This window comes from Epinephelus moara, chromosome 7 (assembly GCF_006386435.1).
Source record: "Epinephelus moara isolate mb chromosome 7, YSFRI_EMoa_1.0, whole genome shotgun sequence".
Taxonomy (NCBI): domain Eukaryota; kingdom Metazoa; phylum Chordata; class Actinopteri; order Perciformes; family Serranidae; genus Epinephelus; species Epinephelus moara.
The window spans coordinates 1935148-1958316 of NC_065512.1; the positions used below are offsets into that span (position 1 = coordinate 1935148).

General features: G+C 44.0%; 1 protein-coding gene across 4 annotated transcripts in view; it reads left to right on the forward strand.

The window, feature by feature from the left end:
* raph1a (Ras association (RalGDS/AF-6) and pleckstrin homology domains 1a) overlaps nucleotides 1-23169 on the forward strand; it is a 92753-nt gene that overhangs the window by 38235 nt on the left and 31349 nt on the right. For 2 of the 4 annotated variants that reach the window (XM_050049423.1, XM_050049425.1), the window contains exons 3-8: nucleotides 14452-14595; nucleotides 14698-14806; nucleotides 14896-15035; nucleotides 16412-16657; nucleotides 17707-17859; nucleotides 18029-18208. In XM_050049423.1, the coding sequence (XP_049905380.1) occupies nucleotides 14452-14595; nucleotides 14698-14806; nucleotides 14896-15035; nucleotides 16412-16657; nucleotides 17707-17859; nucleotides 18029-18208 (972 nt within the window). The remainder of the gene's footprint in view (nucleotides 1-14451; nucleotides 14596-14697; nucleotides 14807-14895; nucleotides 15036-16411; nucleotides 16658-17706; nucleotides 17860-18028; nucleotides 18209-23169) is intronic. The other 2 variants (XM_050049424.1, XM_050049426.1) reach the window with 1 other exon arrangement.

Here is a 23169-nt window from a genome sequence, read left to right on the forward strand (position 1 = left end):
TTTATTGTTTCTTATCTGTGAAATTAAAGTAAATCAAAGCTTTGTTTCCACTGAGGGAAATGGTTTCAGCTTACAGAGACAGACAGGAGGTCTGCGTCACTGTGACGTGTGGTTACATTGATGGGGAGGTGCACGTCAGGCTACGGCGTAGGTACAGCTTCGATTTGATGCAGAAGTATAAATCCTGCTTCACTCTCAGGCACCACCTCAGGCCAGACTTCATGTATTTGGCCCCAGTGTTGGAGGTCGGGATCTGAGAACAGACAAGCCTCCATTTTTTCTCCATCATGTGCAGCTCCATGTATGTTCATATATCTGCCACGCATGCCACCTCAGCGTCCAGCCTGCTGGTGTTACGGGGGAAATGTTTTGGGCGTCAGAAGCAAAGTGGCACCAAGAGTGACTCATAATGTTCATGTTTAATACATCCATGGAAAATCCATTCAGTTACAGCAGAATCAACTTCCTGCTGCCTCCTGTTTGTTTCTGTTGCTGCAAAAATAGAACTCGTTTGTTCTGTCCTAAATCTGGAACACACCACTGCGTGTGTGTGTGTGTGTGTGTGTGTGTGTGTGTGTGTGTGTGTATCATGTTACACACTGGCAGCTGAGTACCCCTGGGACCTGCTGGGTCCAGCCTTGGGGCTAAGACACACACACACACACACACAATGGGGTGTAATTTGGGCCACATCACATGCCTGCATACATTCATGTGTTTATCTCTTTTCTCATAAAGCGCACATGCCTGTGCATGTGTTTATGACTCAGTGCCACTACCTTTGGCAGCGCACAACAGAACAAAGAAGAGGTGCAGACGTGAACAAACCCTCGCGCTGCAGAGCCCAGATAAAATGTGGAACACTATAAACAGCGGGGGATTGTGGCTCCGCCCTGTTTGTGTTTGTTGAAGATGAAACACTGAGCGCTCAGTGTACGTACAGCGCTGTGGGTCAGCGGGGCGACTGTAGTAACATGAAGTATTCAAAATAAAATCCAGCACAGCTTGGCTGAGCGGAGTAAACTCAGAGCTCCACGCCGTCTGTCTCCACCTCCCACTCCTGCTCTGGATTAATCTCCCTTCCTCGTATTGAGAGACGGAGGCAGATGTCGATATGAGGCAGGGAAACAGGAGGAAATGATGTAATCCCTCCTGCAGGTCTCGGGGGAAGTGATATCATTGTTGCTGGATCAGCAGGCAGCTCCTCTCGTCCTCCGCTTCCTCCGCCCCTCTCCGTCCTTCTTCCTGTGTGGTACAAACATTTCTGTCGGGTTATGACCTCAGTCGTGAATCAACATCAGAATCTTTTCAATTACATATCACACATAAAGGGCTGAAACATGCTGCTGATGTTTTAAGAGTTGTTCTGAGACCAGCTTTTCCTCCCTGATATGGACTCTGATACCTGATCTTGTGTATGAGCAAATACCCAGTGCCAGTCCGATACCATTGTCTCAAATATAATAACAATACCAGCTGCGTACGACTGATCCTGTTTGGATATGAAATGATTGTTATGGTTGTTGGTCAGGGCTCAGGTTGAATCCTTTGTACAACATGAACAAATACATAATGAGACTGAGCGCTGTTGCATGCAGCCGTCTCACCTGTGGGAGATAAGATAAGATAAGATAAGATAAGATAAGATAAGATAAGATAAGATAAGATAAGATAAGATAAGAGAACACCTCCAGTGTCGACAAACTGCTGATATTTCGCTAACAGCTAACAGTATTTACCAGAAATCAATTTGCTGCTTCAAACATTAGTTGCCAGTGGCTGCTCAACTTGATGTGAGGGCGACTGTTTGATTTTTTTTTTTAACTTAACTTTAACAAACTTTCATTTTTTAAAGTTAAGTTAAAGTTAAAGTCCCACTGATTGTCACACACCTGAGTGTGTGAAATTTGTTCTCCACATTTGACCCATCCCCTGAGGGAGCGGTGAGCAGCAGCGGTGCCGCACTCGTGGTGATGTAACCCCCCAGTTCCAATCCCTAATGCTGGGTGCCAAGCAGGGGGGCAATGAACCAATGAACCATGAACCCATGACCTCCCAGTCTCAGGGAGACACTCTACCGCTAGGCCACTGAGCTGGTTGGGCGGTTTTTTTGTCGTTGTCATTGTTTGTGTGTTTTTGCACGGTGGTGCAGTGGTTAGCATTGTCACCTCACAGCAAGATGTGTCAGCGTGTGACCTGTCCAGGGTGAACCCTGCCTCTCGCCCAATGTCAGCTGGGATAGGTTCCAGCCTGCCCGCGGCCCTCAACAGGATGAGCGGTTACAGAAAATGAATGAATGTTTGTTTTTGCCTTTAATGATAGTATAACTGAAGACTGACAGGACAATCCGGTTTCACTTTGGAGTTGTCAAAATCTGGTACTTGGTGTCAGACACTAATGAAGAAAGCCGTCCTTACACGTCAGCACAATACTCCACCGAGCTACGTTATTGTTTAACGAGCCTGGCACAGTCAAGGAGAAATGCGGCAGAACAACAACGAAAGTTAAGGCAGCAGAAGTCTGACTGAGTAGAGTTGGCAGGACGAGTGGTGGATGGATTCAGCAACCACTGACTTTCACCCGAGAGGTCGATGTTGGCTTGTTTGTGTGTTTAATCACAGGTGGGGTTCAGGTTGGGGGACTTTTATTAACGGGTGCAGCTTTGACTTAGACACAATGTTGGGTAATGGGTCGGTTCTGTAACTGAGCTTTATGGGTATGGGCAGGTGTTCCCATACAGCACTCTGACATAGACTGTGTGAAATAATCTAAGTGTCTGCAACAGTTGTGGTCGGAGGCTTTTTGTTTTGGGGTTGTCCGTCCATCCGTCCCATTCTCATCAATGTGATCTCGTGATCTCAAGACCACTTGGACTCAACAATGAACTGATTAGAATTAGAAGGTCAAAGGTCGCTCTGACCTCACAAAACATGTTTTTGTCCATAATTAAAGAATTCATTCACTAATTCTGACCAAACTTGACACAAATGTCTAACAGGATAAAATAATGAAGGTCAAAAGGTCAAAGGTCAGCTTGACTTCCATCCAAGCATCCATGTTTTAGAATTTGTAGCTTCTTTGTACCAACGTCCATATCTGAAGGATCATCTACTGTCATGGTAACATGAGTCTGGACGGACGTGGACGTAAACTGTAACTGCAGCTTGCCTGCCATTTAAGTGAAGACAGTTTGTCCTGCTCTTTGTAAAGCTGTCTGACCTCTCTGCATGTCTCTTCTCTTCATGTCTTTCCATCAGTTATTGAACAAATTAAAAACACATACACTTAATGGACATGTTTGTTTGTCAGAACTTGTGTTAGTGGTTTGTTGTTGTTGTTGTTTTTTTGTTGGATCAGCTTTATGGTCAGTCGAGCTCTTGAAATCTGTTTGTGGAACATCCTGGAAGTCCACTCTGATGTCTTCCAGCTGGCGTCTACACGTTGAGTGAATTATCTGATCTCCAAACTCGAGCACGACATGAGCCGAGCAGAGAGACTCCCACAGGGTGCATCATGTCTTCGGCATGAAGGAGAAGACCAGCGAGCATAAAACAGTTTCACTGCAGAATTACTGTCTGACTTGGCAGCCCTTCAGGCCTCTCACACACACACACACACACACACACACACACACACACTGGCTAGCTCCTTTAATTGATGTCACAGTGTGAATCCTTGGGCTAATTATGTGCCCCGGCGAGACACAAACACACACACACACACACACACACACACACACACACACACACACACACACACACAGGCTCTGTGTGTGGTTTATTTACAGTGTGTAGTTGAGCGTGAACGATGACATTAAAACTTAAGAGTCTGAGAGGAAATAAAATAAAACATGTTGCGGTGAAACCGTTTATTCTGTTTACTTTGTTCTCTAACATCAGATGGGATTCCCCTCAGTGTCAGCGAAGGACAGTTTGGGAAGTAGGAAACACCCAAAAAATAAAAATAACCAAGCTGCTCATATAAAAAAAGAACCTGACACACGGGGGCACGTCAGTATCTTTTTTCCAAACGTTGATTTTGTCAGGAGTACTACTGTGCAAAACGCAAATATACGTACAGACACAGAATCATATAAAAAGGTCCTAAAACAACCCGTTCTCACTCTGAAGTTGTCAAAAACCAGCGCTTGGTCCGTGACTTCTGGCGTCAGACTGCGACAAAAAAAAGCCGTCCTTTCGCATCTGCATGATACACAACTGGTCACTGTTATTGTTTAACAGTGCCTGACGTTGCAGAAGGGAACATGGCGGGACAACAACGAAGGTTGTGGCAGCGAACGTCCAACTAGGGCAGGCAGCAGGGGTGGATGGGTCCAACAACCACCGACTTTCACCCAGAAGGCCGGTGTTCACTTCCTGTAAGATTGTAAAGCCAAACCCTGTTCTGTTTTCCTAAACCCAACCACGTGTGTGTGTCGGCTGAACAGATTTCCACTGCCTTAACTTTTGTTGTTGCCCCACCATGTTTCCCCCTGACACCGCGGGGCACCGTTAAACAATAGTGGGGTTTCCATCTTCCACCTATTTTTATTCGCATTTTCAAAAATTGCGGAAAAAAACTTGGATGGAAACACCAGAAATTCGAAAAAAGGCCGAAAATTCGCAAAAAAAGTTTTTACGCTTGGAGGGGTGGATTTGTCAGCGTATCGATAAAAGGAAAATGCGACTTTTTGCTATGGAAACATGTNTCAGGAATCTGTCAGTGGTCAGTTGTTGAGTGTCAGTTGAGTGTGTTGTTGTTTACAGTGGGCATACGACGCTCTCTTATGACGTCATCTCATGGCGCACTCTTCTTATACGGGGGTGTTTTTATTTTGCTCATTTTTCAGGAGAAGCGCCACCTACTGCTCTTCCTGTTGACTCCCAATAATCACAAAACAATAGCGAAAGGAAATGGGCATAAATTCGCATTTTCTTTTGCGCATTTTCACAAAATTCGCTCAAAAATTTTGATACATTTGGATGGAAACCCGACTAATGATGGCGACCAGCTGTGTACATGTGAAAGGACGTCTTTTTCATCTGTAAGTGCGTCCATGAACCCTAGAAATGCGAAAAAACTCTCAAATATGGAGAAAAAGTTTTTACGCTCTCATGAGGTGGTTTTTCAGACGTGTCGATATAGAAGTATATCGCAAAAGTGTAATGGAAACGCTTTTTTCGTATACGTCACCGGACATGACATTGGTGAATTCCTCGTTCACGATCCTCTCCCAGAAATCCTTTATCCGTGGTCGCTGCCACACATAAGAACTTTGCCTTTAGAATACCACACGCTATCTTCGTCTTTGGTTGTAGACTACTGCAACAGCAGCAGTGGAAACCGAGATGATTGTTCCAGCTCGCAAGAGATTTGGAATGTCCATCTTACTTCCGCAAACAAAGTGGAGTCTCGCGGGACGATATTTTACCAGAATTATGGCTCAGACACAAAACACCTTTTAATGGAAACACCTGCAAGTCGCAATTGTACTTTGTCGAAACTTTAGAAATATCACATTTATTTTGCGCAAAACTGTGATGGAAACGTGACTAGAGTCTGACACTGAAAGCCACTGACCAAGCGGCCGGATTTTGACGACTTAGGAGTGAGACAGCGTTGGTCTCTCAAAGGAAACACAGGGAACTACAGTCAACTTAAGATTTTAAGGCAGCTCGGACACTAACTTTTTTTTTTTTAAGTTAAAACAACTAGTTAGTTTTTACAGTGCAGACTGTAAAAACGGTCGGTAGGATTTCGTTAGTTGTTGCAAACTCACATCACTGTCAGTGAATAAACATCGCTGACAGTGTGAATAAATTGCTGCTGTGTGATGCTACGCCCTCAGTGTGGTAAAAAGAGGTATTTGTGTTTTTGAATCTTTTTGTTGAGACAAACGAATGAACTGAGGAGTATCTGGTAAATCTGGTAACGTTTCTGCACGGTCAGTCCTTTAATGTGTGTGTGTGTGTGTGTGTGTGTGTGTGTGTGTGTGTGTGTGTGTGTGTGTGTGTGTGTGTGTGTGAACTCTTCACTTACCGTACTGAATTCACTCGTTGCTTCTTTTTTTCTCTGGATCTGATTTATAGCTTCGCTTTACAAAAACCCAACAACCCTAAAAATACCAGCCTGTGTGTGTGTGTGTGTGTGTGTGTGTGTGTGTGTGTGTGTGATGCCCTGATATAGAGCCGTGGGAACAGGCCACACTGAATGAAGGAGCTCCTTTAGAGCCTCCTCTGTAGCCGTGTTGTTGTGGACCAGTTGAGTCTGTGTGTGTCGCTGTGGGAAACTGGGAGCTGCCCAGTTAGGATGGAGGGAGCTGCTGAAGGGCACTAAGGCAGCAGCTGTTAGAGGAGACAACAGGGAGGAGACACTGTTGGTGACAGAGCAGCTCTCCTGTAGGTCTGCTTGTCTCAACGCTCCTCTCCTATCTCCTATCTCCTATCTCCTATCTCCTATCTCCTCTGTTCTTATCTCCTCCTATCTTTTCTTGCCTCCTCACCTATCCACTTGTTTCTCTCCTTTTCTCATATCTCCTTCAATCTCCTCTGCTCTCTACTTGTTTCCTTTCGTCTCTTACTATGTCCCCTATTTTCTCCTCTTAACTCCTCTACTCTTGTCTTGTCTCCTCCTATCTCCTCTTGACTTTTTTCCTTTCCACTTGTGTCCTCTGACCTCCTGTCCTCTTTACTTGTTTCCTCTCTTTGCTTTGTCACCTTTCCTCTTCTTGTATTCCTTCCAAGCTCCTCCTCTCCTCTTGCCTCCTCTCCTCTCTGTTGTTGAAGGAGGAGGTAAAGAACCCGCAGTAATAAATCCAGTATTTATTGTCTCACTCCCTCTGATTAAAACAGAGGAGGGATGAAGTGAAGGAGACGAGGGAGGAGGCTGAAACAGAAAGTAAGGAAGGAGTGGGAGGGAAGGAAACAGACGAGGAACGAAGAGAAGCAGGAGGAATGAAGGATGGGAGGATGATTGTATGGTTTCAGTGTGACAGACAGGAGGAGTGTGGCTGCTGCAGCAAAGTAATTACTGTTTACTTTGGACACACACACACACACACATACACACATGCAGCACTTATAGCCCATCACCAGGACTTGCTGTCTCAGCTCTGTTTGACAGAGTTCTGTTGTAAGACTCTGCCGGTGCGTTCAGCTGCTGTCTGACACACAGCTCAACACGAACCAGAGGAATTCATCAGGTCATCTTTTACGGTGTCCAGGTTTAACTTTAGTTTTCTTTCTCTGACAGTGAGATCTTTTCTGCAGGCACCAGAGTGTCCATAAACACACCACGATGAGGTCTGAAGACGCTTCTGCTTCTCACACACAGCTGTCAATCATGAGGCCACACCCCCTTTAATTAAATCCAAACATCAGAAAAAAGAATACACAAACATAGATCAGCATCATAAGAACTACCTAAAATGACAGAAACCTTTATTTTAGTTCGGCCGATGTCCCAACCTTTAGCATGAGAGGGTGGGGTTCATGACCTGTACTGCAGCCAGCCACCAGGGGGCGATGGAGATGTCTTGGCTTCACTTTCGGGGAGCTGTCAGTCATCCATCTTTATATACATAAACAGGTGATTTTGGACCAAATAGAAACTCTTCCATAATTCTAAGAACCTCCCTTTTATTACGTCCGCACCACAAGTCCTCAAAACAGTCGTAGTTCTTAGAACACCATTTTGAGGGACTTTTCAAGCTCCTATCTCAGAGTAGGTTCTCTCCCAGTACAAGAGGAACCTTGAATGACAAAAGTGTACACAAATGTATGTTTATGGGTCAAAGACAGCCAATGGATTTTTAAAAACCCATTAACCTGTTATCAACAGCTTTTAACGGGAAAAATTGAAGAATACACTGACAAACGGACAGACGGTGAAGTTCAGGCTTTGCTGAGCATATATGTGATAGTAGAAATACAGCTGCTAAAATAACAGCGGACCTAACACAGAACCCTGGGGTACAGTTTTCATACTGAAACACACTGAAACACACTGAAACCAGCTGCCTGGAGATCAAATAAATAAACTGTAGATATGTTCAGGTATGATGCCAAATTCTCACTTAATAGACTTAAACTTGCAAAAAAAGTACTTAAATCCAAAACTGTATGCTCAGTGGATTACATTTATTCAGCTGACACCTTTGTCCAAAGCGCATTTAACCCCATGGGTGTGACCCCAAAAAGTGCAGGAATCATGCAGGTACATCAGCTTTGTCAAATCTGCCGTTCGACCTCAAGTACTGCATTTAACTCAATACCATGTTCCGTTTGTCCTCATGGAGAGAGTTCAGCTCTGGACCACCGGCACAAAAGGGGTGCATGCACATAGACATTCGCTTCTTTGGGCTCCATCTGAGTGTGAAACCCTTTATGTTTCTGTATGTATTTATTTGCAGCTGCAGTAAGCGACTTCTTTCACATCACACTTAATCATTTGATCAATTATTAGTATGAAGTTTTTCATTGATTAAAACATGGCAACTTAACTGAACCCTGATATCTTGATATGAGAAGTTTGTATCAACATTGTTATATTGAAGGATGATAAATATTAAGGCACAGCTGGATGTCGAGCTAAAAAATGGACCATAGTCTCATGACAGATTGATCACTTCCTGTGTTTGGCAGCAGATTTGTGTTTGTCGGAGGGATGAGGCTCGGTCCGAGGAGGAAGTCGAGTTCAGAGGCGACGTGAAGTGAATTTTCTTCCCGTTTGGATTTTATCCTGTGAAGAAAAAAGCTTCATTTGTTGGCCTGCGTTGAACCTTCGCCTGCGTGGAAACAGCAGATTGTTGTACAAGAGTGCAGCTGTGAGAGTTTTCACAACGCTCCTCTAATCCCCCAGCAGTCCCTGAACCTCACACACACACACACACACACACTTGCCCTATCCTCCAGTCTAAATGACAGACCTCGCTAACCACAGGGATCTAATTGTAGCGCTGCTCCTCAGTGTGTGTTTGTGCGTGTGTTTTGTGTGTTTCAATGTGTTTGTATGTGGGTGTGTGACACTCTGCTCTCTAATCTTGTGTGTGTGTTGGCTAGCTGTCCCTCCCCAGAGAGGGATGGGGGGGCAACGACAAAACGGCTACCCAGGAATAGCACGCTGTGCTCTGGGCGAAACTCCGGGGTCGCCTGGGTGGAGACCTGGAGGAGAGGGAGGAGGAAGAGGTGAGGACAGAAGGGGAGGAGGAGAGAAGTAGAGCGTACAGAAGGGATCAGAGATAGGAGAGGAATGAAGGGACTGAGGGGTGATGAGGAAAGAGGGAAGGGAGAGAGAGATGATTAAAGTTATAGATTATTGATCAGATCATTGAGATCATGCTCCTGTGGAAATGGAAACGTAACTGATATTCAGAGGAAAACGTGATTTGATACAAACATTACGTCATGCATTTGATATCTATCAAGATATTTTATAACACTTTATCATTTCATTGTGTCTTAAAAGACATACAGGGCTGCACACGACTCGACGATGCTAACGACAGATCAGAAATGACACTAGATATCAAACCAGAGACTGTATCATATGAAGTTTCTCCTCCTCTGTGCAGCTGCATCATGTCTGCAGCTGTCTCTACCAAAGAGTAGCATGAAAGTCAAGAGCGCTCACTCTGCAGCAAAATCCGGGAGCCATAACAATCCCAGAAATACACTGCACGACAAACTGGCTAGCAAGAAAAACCCAAAAACAACTGCGCAACTTGAAGCGATCTCAGTCGACTGAGGGGTCTCTGACTGATGATTCCAATCACCAGCTTTCACGGAGCAGCCATAAGGAAATAGTTTTTATTTTTAGAAAGTATGCTTGCATTTGCTCTCTCTCGCAGACACCACTCTCATGTCCATATGTCAAAAATTAAAGTACAGCCAGGAGCCAATTAGCTTAGCTTAGCATAAAGAGTGAAAACAGGTTCTACCAGCGAGCCGGGCGTGATGACAGAGTGATGACAAGACATACTGCGGCAAAGAATACATATTTTTTATTTATTTATTTTACTTTGGGACAGAGCTCAACTTTTTCAGTTTTCTCCTGTATCTAGTCTTGATGCTAAGCTAAGTTACAGTGTTGGATGTTCATATTAAACGTGGCTAAATTTTCAAATAATGAGGTAAACATAATAAATTGATCCCTGTGAGCAACAGCTCTTTAGACCGTTCTGAATACTCTGTTTCCAACGAGACAAGTTGGAGTCAGCTCCTGACAGATGTCTTTAGACAGTCATCTGCTCCAAGTATTTACATTACATACACTGCTACATGTAGCTACATGCTAACGTCAGGGAAACACGTAGTCTAGATCGTCGATATCAAATTCTCCCAGATTTCTGATCCTAGTCCAGCTGGAACTGAAAACAAGCTTGACTTCCAGGTAAATTACCTGAATCTTCCACACCTCCTTGGGCCCACAGAGCAGCACATCAGACACTTCTGCCAGCTGAGCGGCTAACATCTGCTTTAGCCCTCCACTAACCTGAGTGGGATGAAATTATTTAATTGTGCAGCTCTTCAAAGCTTTCCAAGTGTTACCAGACTGAATGGATTTTCCAGTGTAACGTCCTGTTGGGCCCAGTGGCATCACATGATGGATCCGGAGGTTGTAATTCCACGGTTTGGTCACTATGTCAGATTGGCTCGTTCCTAACGGCGAGGCAGAGACATCGAGAGTGCGGAAATGGAAGACCCAATATTGACAGAAGGTGAATACAGATGTGTCAGCACAGACAGGATGGGGAGAATAAAGTGCTTTTAAACATGTTCTAGTAGAAACTCAAAATACATGTATGAACCTGAACATGAGCAGAAAAGGCCTTTAAGCTCAGATTTATCTTCTACATTATAAATCAGTGTTTATGTCCACACTAAGTTTTTATTTTTGATAAATCATGTGAAAGTGTGTGACATCATGTGCAGGATGAAAAACTGTTTGCTACTTGTTGTCAACACACAGAGGAATTCAACAGCTGCTGTGTGTCTTTGTCTCGGATCTGTTTTCAGCTTAAGCTGCTATTTATTTTCATAACTGTGTGTGTGTGTGTGTGTGTGTGTGTGTGTGTGTGTGTGTGTGTGTGTGTGTGTGTCTCTTTATCGCCGTCATTAATCACATTAACACTCTCCATAAGTGTGTTGACTTGTTCTCGGTGTCGTTACATAAACAGTCCAGACACACACACTCAGTCTGACTCTCTGATAACCTCTCCTCTGAACTGCCTCGTCATGCTGCTTTTATTCTTTTCTTATAAATCATGTTTATGATTATTGTGATTTTTGTTTTTAGACTGTGGGACAGACACTTTGTCTTCCTGCAAGAAGTCAAATTGACTCTTTGACCCTGTTATTGTCAGGGGTTTTTGAATAAAGCCTTTGTGTTTAATGTCATAAACATGTTCAACATTATTTTGTTTAGTTTGAGGCCTGCTTGGCTGCAAAATGTCAGAAATATACAGAATGACACAGTGAAGACAAAAGGTCAAAGATAAGATAAGAAGATAAGACCTGACAGTGCTGGCTGCAGTGTCCTGAGTCACACAAGTTAAAGGGATACATCACTGATTGTAAACCAGCTCTGTATCATCACAGTGTGGGCAGTATGTGTGAATGAACTGTGGTAAACTTCCCTCCATCTCACCTGCTCATCTCCAGCTCCAAACACATCATCTGGTGGATTTTCGCTGGCTCTAGAGCTGCTGCTTGAACTACAGATGGTATTTCCTCATGTCTGTACACCTGCCACCACCAGGGACACATGAGCTGCCCCTCCAAACTCAGACCAAATTCAGATCAATCAGTAAAACTAGGCAGCGCTGCTCAACTTACACAAAGATTGCAAAAGCTGCTACGAAGTCCCGTCTTTATCCCGCCTTTGGATTTCAACTGAGATCCAAACAACAGCAGCGTCATGTTGCTGCAGTGTGAGATTTTAGACAGCATGCCGACATCATGGAAGCTAAAAAGGAGTGACGGGTGCGACATTTAACACAACATCGCCGGCCTCTAGTGTGACATATAACATACATGTCAGCAGCGCTTTATAAACAATAAATATGACATAACATGGCAACAACAATCAAACACTGTCTCTATTATTAGCCGTCTGATCTCGTCCTTTTCAGCTGCTGTTAAAGGGATAGTGCACCCAAAAATGAAAATTCAGCCATTATCTACTCACCCTTTAAGTCTTCTTTGAGTTAGCTGCTAACTGCTATCAGCTGCTATTTAAATCTCCACCACCTGGGTCGCACACATAACACATCATCAAAACGTCACACCCGTCCTGCCGGTTGTCCCTTTTTATACAGACAGCGTTTTGGTGCTGACACCACCTTTAGAGATACAGCTGTACATGCTTTTATTTGATTTTTCTTGATTATTGCAGCAGCCTTTATTCCTGTCTGAATCCAAAAACCTGGCAATGACTACAGATCGTTCCGAAATCAGCTGCTCAGCTTTTAAAGTTACAATGTGTAATTTACTGGGTGTTTATTAGCAAATATCAACTATTGCTTTCATAAATATATATTTACTAAAGTTTGATGCAATTCACATACAAATGGAAGCTTTCTCATAGGCTTAGAATGATTTCTCTATATATACACAGGCAGGGCGCGGTCTGATGGAGGCTGCCTTCTTGCGTCGCCATATTTGAATACAGTGGCTGAAAGGGATATACGCGCTTCGGCTTTCGCGTTTACCTAGAACTTGCCGTCAATGGAGACGGTTAAGGTGAAGCTCAATCCGGGGCGCTTCTGCGTGAACCTGCTTTGTACTTTTATGATTCTGTCGCACTTTAAATGGAGGNAACTTAGCTGTAGCTCCAACTGTGCACTCCTGCTCTCTCCTCCATCTCGCTCATACACACACACCAGCACGCACACTCACACAGCTCTCATCCCCGTCACACTCGCACCACGCCCCCCTACCTATAATCATTCAATCCCAAACATGCCATTAACTCACAGAACACTGACATTACAACAGGACGTTTACTGCAGGGTCGCTACAACATCGTAACATGGTTTAGATTCCTAAATAAATATTCACCTCATCGCTAGATAGGCCTACTCCTGAACAACTTGATAAACTCGTGGATGATGCCATCTCTGTCTGCGCAAGGCTTTTTGTCCTACAAGGCCACCGTCACTTACCCGACGGGAGGAGTGAGCGAGTGAGCCCTGCAATCTAGAATTTGACCGCTGATGTCACTGTTACTCACCATTTATACACACTGAGGCTTTAACCAAAACCAAGAAGTACAATCACATCACACTGATTTCAGTCGCCTTACATCGGCTCCCTGTTTGTTTTAGGATTGACTTTAAAATCTTATTGGTTATTTTTAAGGCTCTTCATGGGCCCAGATTATATTTCAGACCTTTCAGTCCCTTATGAACCTCTGCGTAGTCTGAGATACTACTTCTGCAGCATAACGGCGTGATATTCCCACTTTGAACCGGCAGTGTGAAAGGGGCTTGTGATATAAGATCGTTTGTTACCAGCCCGCCACCGTATTGGGTTTTTTTTTTCATAGCTATTCTACCTCTTGAGTCAAATGAGATGTCACAGCCCTTTTCTTCTGTTTTCTCTGGTCATGTGGCACCAATTTCAGAAGTATTTGCACCTTTTTTACTGCACAGACAACTCATTTCATGGAAAGATCATCTCTCCAGCAGTGACATACTTCTTTAAACTCCTCGGGAAATAAATGCACTCTGCAGATTCCATGACAGTCTTCTGATTCTGGTATTTGTCATGAAGGAGCTCACATGTCAGTGGTGCTTGAGAAAATATCAGAGGGTCACAAAAATATTAGGAACCATCAAGTGAAGATCATGAATATTGAAACATTCTGGGTCAATCTGAGGAGGAGTTTACATACTCTGGAACAAAGTGTTTTATGGAAGGTTGGAACGATGTCTGTGCTCAGCTCTCATTTCTGTCCCTGGCTTCTGAAAAAGCACTTAAAATGTCTGAGAGTTAAGAAGTGTTCGATGCTTTAATGGGTCATGTCAGCAATTCTCATCTGGTTCACTGAAGACAGCTGGACTTTGTCTCTGTAACTGCTGCATTCCTGATTCTGTCCACTCGTTATATTTTAATGACGTTCTCCAGCTGTGATCAGTCACAAACACGCTTTATTGTCATCTTTGAATTTTTATTACAACTTTTTAAAATGTGCCAAAAAGATTTAGAAAGGCTCCAAGAACGTTTCTCGTTTCAGGACAGTCTGTCCTCAGTGTCCTCAGTGTCCTCAGTGTCCTCAGGGTGTTGTGACCCTTTGCTTCCTTATTTTGGTTGCTTGTGATGATGCTGATTCATGAGGTGACGAATTATAAAGTGTATTGCAGACTGCTGGCCACTAGATGGAGACGAGATGTTACACTCTGTCCTGGAGCTGCAGAAGAATTAACCAGTTTCCTTTTGTTCTTCTCCTCAGATGGACCAGGTGTCAGACGAGGAGGTGGAGGTCAGGGAGGAAGAGGAGGAGGAAGAGGAGGACAGTGATAAGGAGGACCAGGACCTGGATAAGATGTTTGGAGCGTGGCTGGGAGAGCTGGACAAACTCACACAGGTACACAAAGTAAGGGAGGTCCAGAGGTGATCTGCATGTTTCATATCAGATCTATACATCCCAGAATTTCATCTGCTGTGATGCAGAAGTTATAATAATGTGTCCATGCAGAGTCTGGATGACGGTCGCCCCGAGCAACCCCCCCAACAGAAAGCTCCCCTCAGACAAGAGACCAACATGGCCAACTTCTCCTACAGATTCTCCATCTACAACATCAACGGTCAGACGCTTCTCTTCATCTTCCTCTCCTGCTGTGTTACAGTCTTTCTTTTCTCCCCGTCTCACGTGCTGGTGTCTCTGTGTCTGCAGAGGCGCTGAATCAGGGGGAGAACGTGGACCTCGACGCTCTCATGGCAGATCTCTGCTCCATTGAACAGGAACTCAGCACCATCAACACCAAACCAAACAGTATGGGTGGCATGGCTCGCCTGGGCCTGACTGACACCAAGGTACACACACGTCTGTGCAAAATCATCTAGTAGATAATAGATCTTTATTGTTCACAAGGTTTTTACCAGGAGCCAAATTATCCGCAGAGGTCTCTTCCTCTCCAGAAAAAGTTTCAAATGAAAATTTTTTCTGATGCTGTTTGGCTTGTCACAAAGAGACTGCTCACACAGCTCCTGTAAACGTGTGCACACCTTCATCTCTGATAACTTCAGATCCAGACGTTCAGGAGGTTTTCACAGGGAGCTGAATTATCTGCAGAGGTCTCCTCTTCTCCAAAACAAACAGACTCACTGACTTACACCAGTAAAAACATTAATAAAGCAGCTTCATGTTAAAAATCATTGTTTCTCCGATGCCGTTCAGCACAGCAGGGACCAGAGCTCACCTGCCACTGATGCTCAGCCCGTGTCTCTGATTACTTAAAATCCAGATGTCCAGTGACTAAAATCTAAGTCACTAAAAAGAGTGTACTGTAAAAATGTTGCTTATAACTGGTTAAAAAGTAGTTTCATGACAGCTTCTGGCAGCCAACCACAACCCCGACACAAAAAGGATATGACACCACTGGCAGGTGACGGCGACCAAGTGAAACTGACAGTTTCCTGGATTAAAAACACAGATTTCTTTGAGTTTAAAGAATGTTGGACACGTTTGGGAAAATGACAAAATAATGACAAATATATAGGTCTTGTTTTTAGACATTTTAATGCTATCTTAAAAGAGTTTTTCTTCTGTTTATCTCTCCTAAAACGTCCGACCTTGATGAAACTGACCTTTATCTGTCCAAAGTTTGTTACTATTGTTATACTATTCCTCTACTGAGGAGGGTGATGTCTGCTCCCTTCCCTAAAATCTGAGATTCAGACTAGATCAGGTACTTCACTAATACAAAAGCCAATCCCTGTCTTCTATTGGACAAACATATCGACAGGAGGACAGATTGCGACACAACACCTGCAAAGAAACCTGGAACCTCCGGTGCAGAGCAGACCGTCACCACAGAGAACCAAGTTAGCATTAGCATAGTGAAAGTGTTGAGGGTAGGGTTAGGGTTAGGGGTTAGGGGGCAGTTTGGGGATGTAAACTGAACCCTTGAGCTTCCTTCCACTGTCTACAAACTGCCAGTTAGCTCCCAGCTAACAAGCTAACAGACAACACCAACAAATCAAAGATGCTAACTACACTCACTATCCTGATACGTCTGCTAGTCGCCAGGTTTGGTGCACAATAGACTCCAGCTCCTAGATGTTTGAACTATAGTGGGAAACCACGTTGACTAAAATATACTCTAAAACATGTCTGGCAGGGGACTTTAAGTTTGGCTCTTGTGTTCAGAGTTTGAGTTTTGGCTCTCATCACGTCCCTGTGTCTCCAGGTCCGTCAGAAGCCTCCAGCAGGGCGCAGCAGCAGGCAGCAGCCAGCAGGAAGCAGCAGCGGTGGCGGTGGTGGTAGCAGCAGTAACAGTGTTAGCGGGGGAGGAGGCAGCAGCGGGGCGAGCAGTAGCAGCAGCAGCACCAGAGCGTCACCTGCTGGCACTATCAGAGCTCCCACCGGGCATCATGGGAGACCGGCGCTGGCTTCTAACTTCAGTCTTGATGACATCACTGCCCAGCTGGAGAAGGTGTGTGGGAATTTATTTTATTGTGAATCTGCACATGTACTGTTTAACATGGTGCTTTAATATCCTTCAAAACTGCAAACTTTAGCTTTATAACATAAGAAACATAAATGCTCTGATATCTGTAAAGACGGGACTGCTTAGCCTTCGTGGTGCTCTGTTAGAGGGAGATAAACATTTCAAACTTTCAGTAAACCAATCGTTGCCTCCTCGCGCTCATGAAGGTCTGGGGACATTCAAGCACTAAGGGACAGAGACACAGTGGACTCTCTTGATACTGTAACAGAAATAGGTCAGAGAGAACTGGAGGCAAAGCTTCGTGCTGACGCTCAGCAAACACACAATCTTTTATTCGAAATGTTTCCTCCAAACAGTGGTCAGTGTTTTTACTGCAGCGTTTTAGATACTACTGTGGTTCTGCCTCCACGCCAGCAACAGCCGTGACTGGAGACAGTTTTGGTGGTCAAAGGTCAAAGGTACTGAATCTTGCATCTGACAGTCTTGGCAGTTGGCGACCACACGCCAGAGGTCATCTACAACCAAACCATCACACAGGTCCCATCATGTAAATATCTTGTTGTCTTTGTTGACAGCTCACTAACCTGGAACACACAGGTTCACAGTCTCTGTAGCAGATCACATCAACAGTCACATTTCTTACGTCGTCTGAGAGTTCATGGTGTTGATCAAAAATATATGATGATGTTTATCAGACAGTCTGAGAGCGTCTGATCAGGTTCAGTATCACAGCTCGGTTCGGTAACCTGTTTCGATTGATCCTCACTGCGTGGAAGATAACTGGTGTCAAAGAGCACATTCACTGCAGACTATTTTTGAAAAGGCGACTAAGTCGAACCAATAAGATCATCTATGACTCCTCATGTTCTGCTCACAGAGTCTGAGCTGCTGCCCTCTGATAGGAGATTCAGAGCGTCTCGTCGTACACTAAACAGATTTAAAAACTCCTTCATACCTCTGTTTATAAAGCTTTTAAATAGTAGCAGATAAAGCGTGATGATTGAGTTCAACCTTTCCCTTCTGTCGCCCATCAGGCGTCTCTCAGTATGGATGAAGCTGCTCGTCAGACCTCCTCCCACTCCCTCAGCTCCGCCACCTCCTACACGTCAGCCACGATGCGACGGCCCGGATCGTCTCAGCGCCAACACCGACGCACAGGATCAGTCGGCACAGTCAGCGAACACGAGGTAACCTTCCTCTGATTCCTTCTCACAGTTGATGCATTGACTCAAAGATCATGCTCTGAGTCCATGAACTTCATGTTTTGAGTTTATCAACATTGTATGACTGAATTTGGACCCCCAGGTTTTGGAGCTGTTGAGTTTTACATGCGGCTTCTCGTCTCTTTCTCTTCAGGCTCGTTCAATCGTTCACTCCTCACGCTCCTCCGTCACCTCAGCGTCTGAGGTTTCTGTTAACTCCGCCTCCTCCATGGACTCGTTGGACAGCGTTCTTCGCTCCAATGAATCAGACGGACAGCTGCCTTCAGTCATGCTGTCAGCTGAAGGAGCCAGTCAAGGTCATCACAACACAGAGGTACACGCCCACTTTGAATGTGAAGAGGAATGAATGAGTTTGTGTGTTTGAGTGATCCTCATTCGGACATTTATGATGACATCATGCTTCAGTTTAAATGTCTTTAAGGCTTTGTGAGGTAGTGAATTGCAGATTGGCGCCATGTTGGGAGTCAACAAGAAAAAAGAGATCAGACAAAAATCTGCTTCATGACTCAAAACTTGTGAACACTAGAGGTTACTGTCTGTACCTGTCCTCCTCTTAGACTCACACTCAGTTGCCAGTTCATTAGACACACCTACCTCACGCTAATGCAGTCTAAAGGCCAAAACACACCACTGTCGATAAAATACACCCCTATTATTTTCAGTGTACAGCCGGCGCTCCCGGACGTGCCACCCCATGGCACTTGACACACTGACCATTGTCCTGTTTCCAGCCTCGCTGCCCCTGGAGTTAAATTCATTTTCCCCCACTTGCTCTCTGCTTGTACAGACCAGCTCCTGTAGCAGCTCTTCTTCTCTGCTCCTCTGGCAGCTCGACTCCTCTCCTCACCATGGATGTATAAAAAGAACTCTATAGCTGTTGCTGTGTCTCATGTGTGACGAAGAGTAGATGACAAGAGATTTGTTATTGAGGTTGAGAAATATCTCGAGCTAAATGACCCACAATCCTGTCGTTATAAAGACAATAACCAAACAGATACTTCCTGTTGAGTCACAGCTCTGGAGATCGGCTCTTCAGGTGAGAAATCAAGTTTAATTAGCAGCTGTCCACACGTGATTTTAAGCTAACGCAGAGGAGGAGGAAGTTCAGATCTTTCAGTAAAAGCAGTAATAACTTTGTGTGGTCGTCTGTTGATGAGCTGCAGCGTGAAGCATCCGGTGTGTGCTCGGTGCAGCACTTGACGTGCGTCACATGCCGTGCCACAGCAATACCGGTGTGTTTTCTGTTTAACAATGTGTTTCCTTCTGTGGAGACATGAGTACAGCTCAGTTCACATCAGCAGCCACCCTCAGTGCTCCCGTCATGTTTCAGGTGTTTAGCAGCAGGACTGATGCTGCTGTAACTGGATCTACGTCACTAATACCTGTCCACTGACTGGGATTATACCCAGTCTGCTATCACTCCAAGCAGATTATGAGATTATGTTCTTTAGACGATAATTGCATTGAAAATACAGGAAAAATTATACACAGTTTTTGAATGAGTGGCTCAAAGTGTCTAAAGTGTCTTTTGTTGCACTGAGCAGTTTTTAGATTTCACATCATCCAGGCAGTGAGTTGTTTGCAGAAATCTGTCACAATGAATTGTTGCGTAAGTGACCTTTGGGGAGGTCGCAGTGCGGTGAAGACATTCTGCATTTGAAACCACAATCACAGCACACAGAAATAACAGCAGACATTTACTGCTGCTGCTCGAAATAGATTTAAAACTACAGTATTGTAAGATATCACTTTTTTTTTTAATTTTTTTTTTATTTTTATCATTTTCAGTCAGGGTCAGACTTGGCTGATTATTTACTGCTGAATTATAGCTCTCAACTCGCACCAACGGCTGACGCTGCTCCACTCTGACTGTTTCTGCTGACTACTGAAACATCCTGGTGCAGACTATTTATTGGAGTTTACCTTTCTGTTGCTCATACGGCAATTTAAGATAATTACAAGCACGGTCATTCTTGACTTTCAATGTCCAACAGTCCACCACCAATGTTTTGTCAGTGAAAATAAAATGTAGCTTTCATCTTAGTTTTTATTATCAAATTTTATTATTATTTTTAGCTTGTGATGGAAAAAAGGTCGTTGACGAAAAGATTTTCGTCATAGTTTTCGTCAACGAAAGTAACACTAATGCGCTCCCAGTTTGGAAAGCCAGTTGGCTCTTTACAGCCACCGTACTGCAAACTTCAAAGGCCTTTTTCTGAAACTCATGGTTGGTTGCTCAGTTACAGTTGTTACGTAATGTGATGTATTTTGGTCAATGCTTGGAGTACAAGAACAGGGTCAGTGTGACTGAGAATGACAGAGCGAGTTACACACAGTGTTAAATCTGAGTCTTTTTAGGCTCCACTTTGTTGATTCTTTTTTATCTGTACATCAGTTTGTTTCTCGGAGCTGCAGACCAGGAACAAATCTCCTCCAACGGTCCGGTGTTCTTGCAGTTGAGCTTTTATTACTGGAGGTTGTTTTAAGTTTTTGCTGCAGCAGAGGTTTGTGTTGGCATCTTCTCCTCCTGCTGGCTGTTTCTGCTGCTTCAGGCTGTGTCTTCGCTTCTTTTAAGATCAAAAATCCGCTCCGGTTTTTCTGTCCCAGAATACACCTGAAGAAAAGCCTGGTCATAATCTTCCCTGAATCATCTGCATTGTCAGATGTGAACAATTCACAGCAGTGCTGGCAAAACTGCGAGCAGGACCGAATACCAAAAAACAAAGAAGCAGCTCAGAACAGTTACAGGGGCCGGTTTTTACCGAGCATTTTCCTCCTCCGTTTCTGGCCCTGGTGGCTGCTGGGAGAATTTAACCCGAAGCCTTGTTAATGTTAGTGTTGCTCAACCCAGACAGGAAACCAAATGAGCTGCAGCACAAACCTGTTCAGTGAAGGAAACTGGGTTACTGCTCCAAATTCATCCACTGCAAACACACAGACTACAGCAAATTTGAGAGCGGAGAGGAGGAACGGAGGAACACAATTAGAATAACGAGAGGACGCAGTGAGTCAGCAAATGACCAGAGATGATAAAGGAACAAGAGGAACGATGGAAACTAACAGAGAAGCAAAGAGTGACACAGATGAGAAGAAAGAGAACAAATCCAGAGAAAGAAAACAGAGAGGGATGAGAGGATGTGTTTGGCCCAGAGCGCTGCTCCCTGGAGTCCAGCTCATTAGAAACTGGGACTGCTGCAGTTTGAATCATTGAGTCTTTCTCTCCTTTACATGCTCACTAGGACTCTATTCAGTCCTTAGTTAACTGTTTGGAGAAGTAATAAACTTTATTGCACAAACACAGTTGCACAGTGCTTTATGGGACAGATGAAATAATATACACCATCAAGACAAAAACGTACAAAAAAAAAAAAATTGAACATAGGCTAAGACTAGATAAAAGTGTGTAATAAAAGAGGGATAGAAACTAGACAACAGATTTACTGTAAAAGTCTATTTTGAGGAGTGTTTTAAACGAAGACACTGAGTTGCATATCCGAGTTCTTCAGGTAAGGAGATCCACAGCTGCGCGGCTCTAACGGAAAACGCCAGGTTTCCTTTTGTAACAAGGTGAATTGTGGGAACAGTTAGGAGGGCCCTACCTGAGGTGCGCAGGCAGCAGCTAGGCTCGTAGGGCAAAACAGAGGGCCTGGCAGGGACGGAGCACCTCAGGTCAGGTTTTGGGGGGGCCAACAAAAAGGACCTCAGATTTGAACTCATTGAGCTGGAGGACGTTTTGTGACATCCAGCACTTATATCTGAGACAAACCATACCATGAGAGACTGTCAGGGTCACTACCAGTCAGCAGGAGATAAAGCTGCGTGTGCTCCGTAAAATTATTATGATTATCTGACCCAGAGGGAGCATATAAAGAGAAAACAGAAGAGGACCCAGAATTGACCCCTGGGGAACACCACAAGAGAGAGGGGGCAGGGGACGAGGAATATTCTCCCAGTACAACAGAGAAAGATCTTTCAGAGAGGTCGGAGTGAAACAGCAAACAGCACTGTCCTTAACTCAGACATTGTTTTCATGATGCTGAGGTCGACTTTACCAAATGCTGAATTCAGAACAAGCAGAATAAAAACTGAGTGAGCCGATAAAGGTCAAATGTACTGCAGGTAACTTTTTACATGTATTTATTGTTTTTCATTGGCAGTGCACAGAGTGTTAAACATCACAGTCAAACCTGGCAGTGTGTGTCACACACACACATATATAGAACCTGCGTCTTCCTGTGTAGCGAGTAGCAGCTCTGTCTTCATATCAGTGTGTCCTGCAGCGGATCAACACACAGGCGCACACACTCAGATGCTCTCACACTCTTGGCCAAAGGGAAAAGCTGAATGTAATCGTGTGTGTGTGTGTGTGTGTGTTTGACCTAAATATTATTTTTAATCTGTGGTTATCAAGAGAGAACTAATGCTTTCTATAAAATGGTTTCTAGTGATTGAAGCACACACACACACACACACACACACACGATTATTAAAGATGAGAACAGATAATGTTCAAGTGTCTGAAAATAAATCGTAGATTTGTGCATTTTTATTTATTTATTTATTTTTTTAACACTGAATAGGTTTCAGATTTCAACAGTATCCATTGATGAAACAAAATTACATTAAATTAAATGAAAACAATAAGAAATATTTCTAAGGACATGCTGATTTTCAGGTGAAGCCTCCTGATAAATATAAGTTTGGTATTTTGATATCTGTTTGCAAAACAAGCCCTCACAAGGCACTGGTTACTTCCTGAACCCACCACAATACAGGAATGGATAAATGATATGTATTTTATGGGAAAGATTTATTTTTCTCTTCATCCTCAGAAAAATTACTTCATCACATTCTGGAACAAGTGGGTGAAATACACGCGACTCTTACGGCCAGATTTTGTGGAGGTTTTGAAAAATGACCCTATTAACGTAAAACTTGAGTTGAACGCCCCGTCCCTTTTACTGGCCTGGTGTGGTGACACATTTTGACAAATAATGGCCCATCTTCAATTAGAGGCCTGGTCTGGTTGCCAAGCAGTTCTTCGGATGTATAAAGTCAGGTTGTTGGCTACCTCAGATTGTGTGTCCATTCCTGGATTCCCCTGTAAGTTATCATATTTAGTCTATAATCAATTTCAATCAATTTTATTTATAAAGCCCAATATCACAAATCACAATTTGCCTCACAGGGCTTTACAGCATACGACATCCCTCTGTCCTTATGACCCTCGCAGCGGATAAGGAAAAACTCCCCAAAAAAAACCCTTTAACGGGG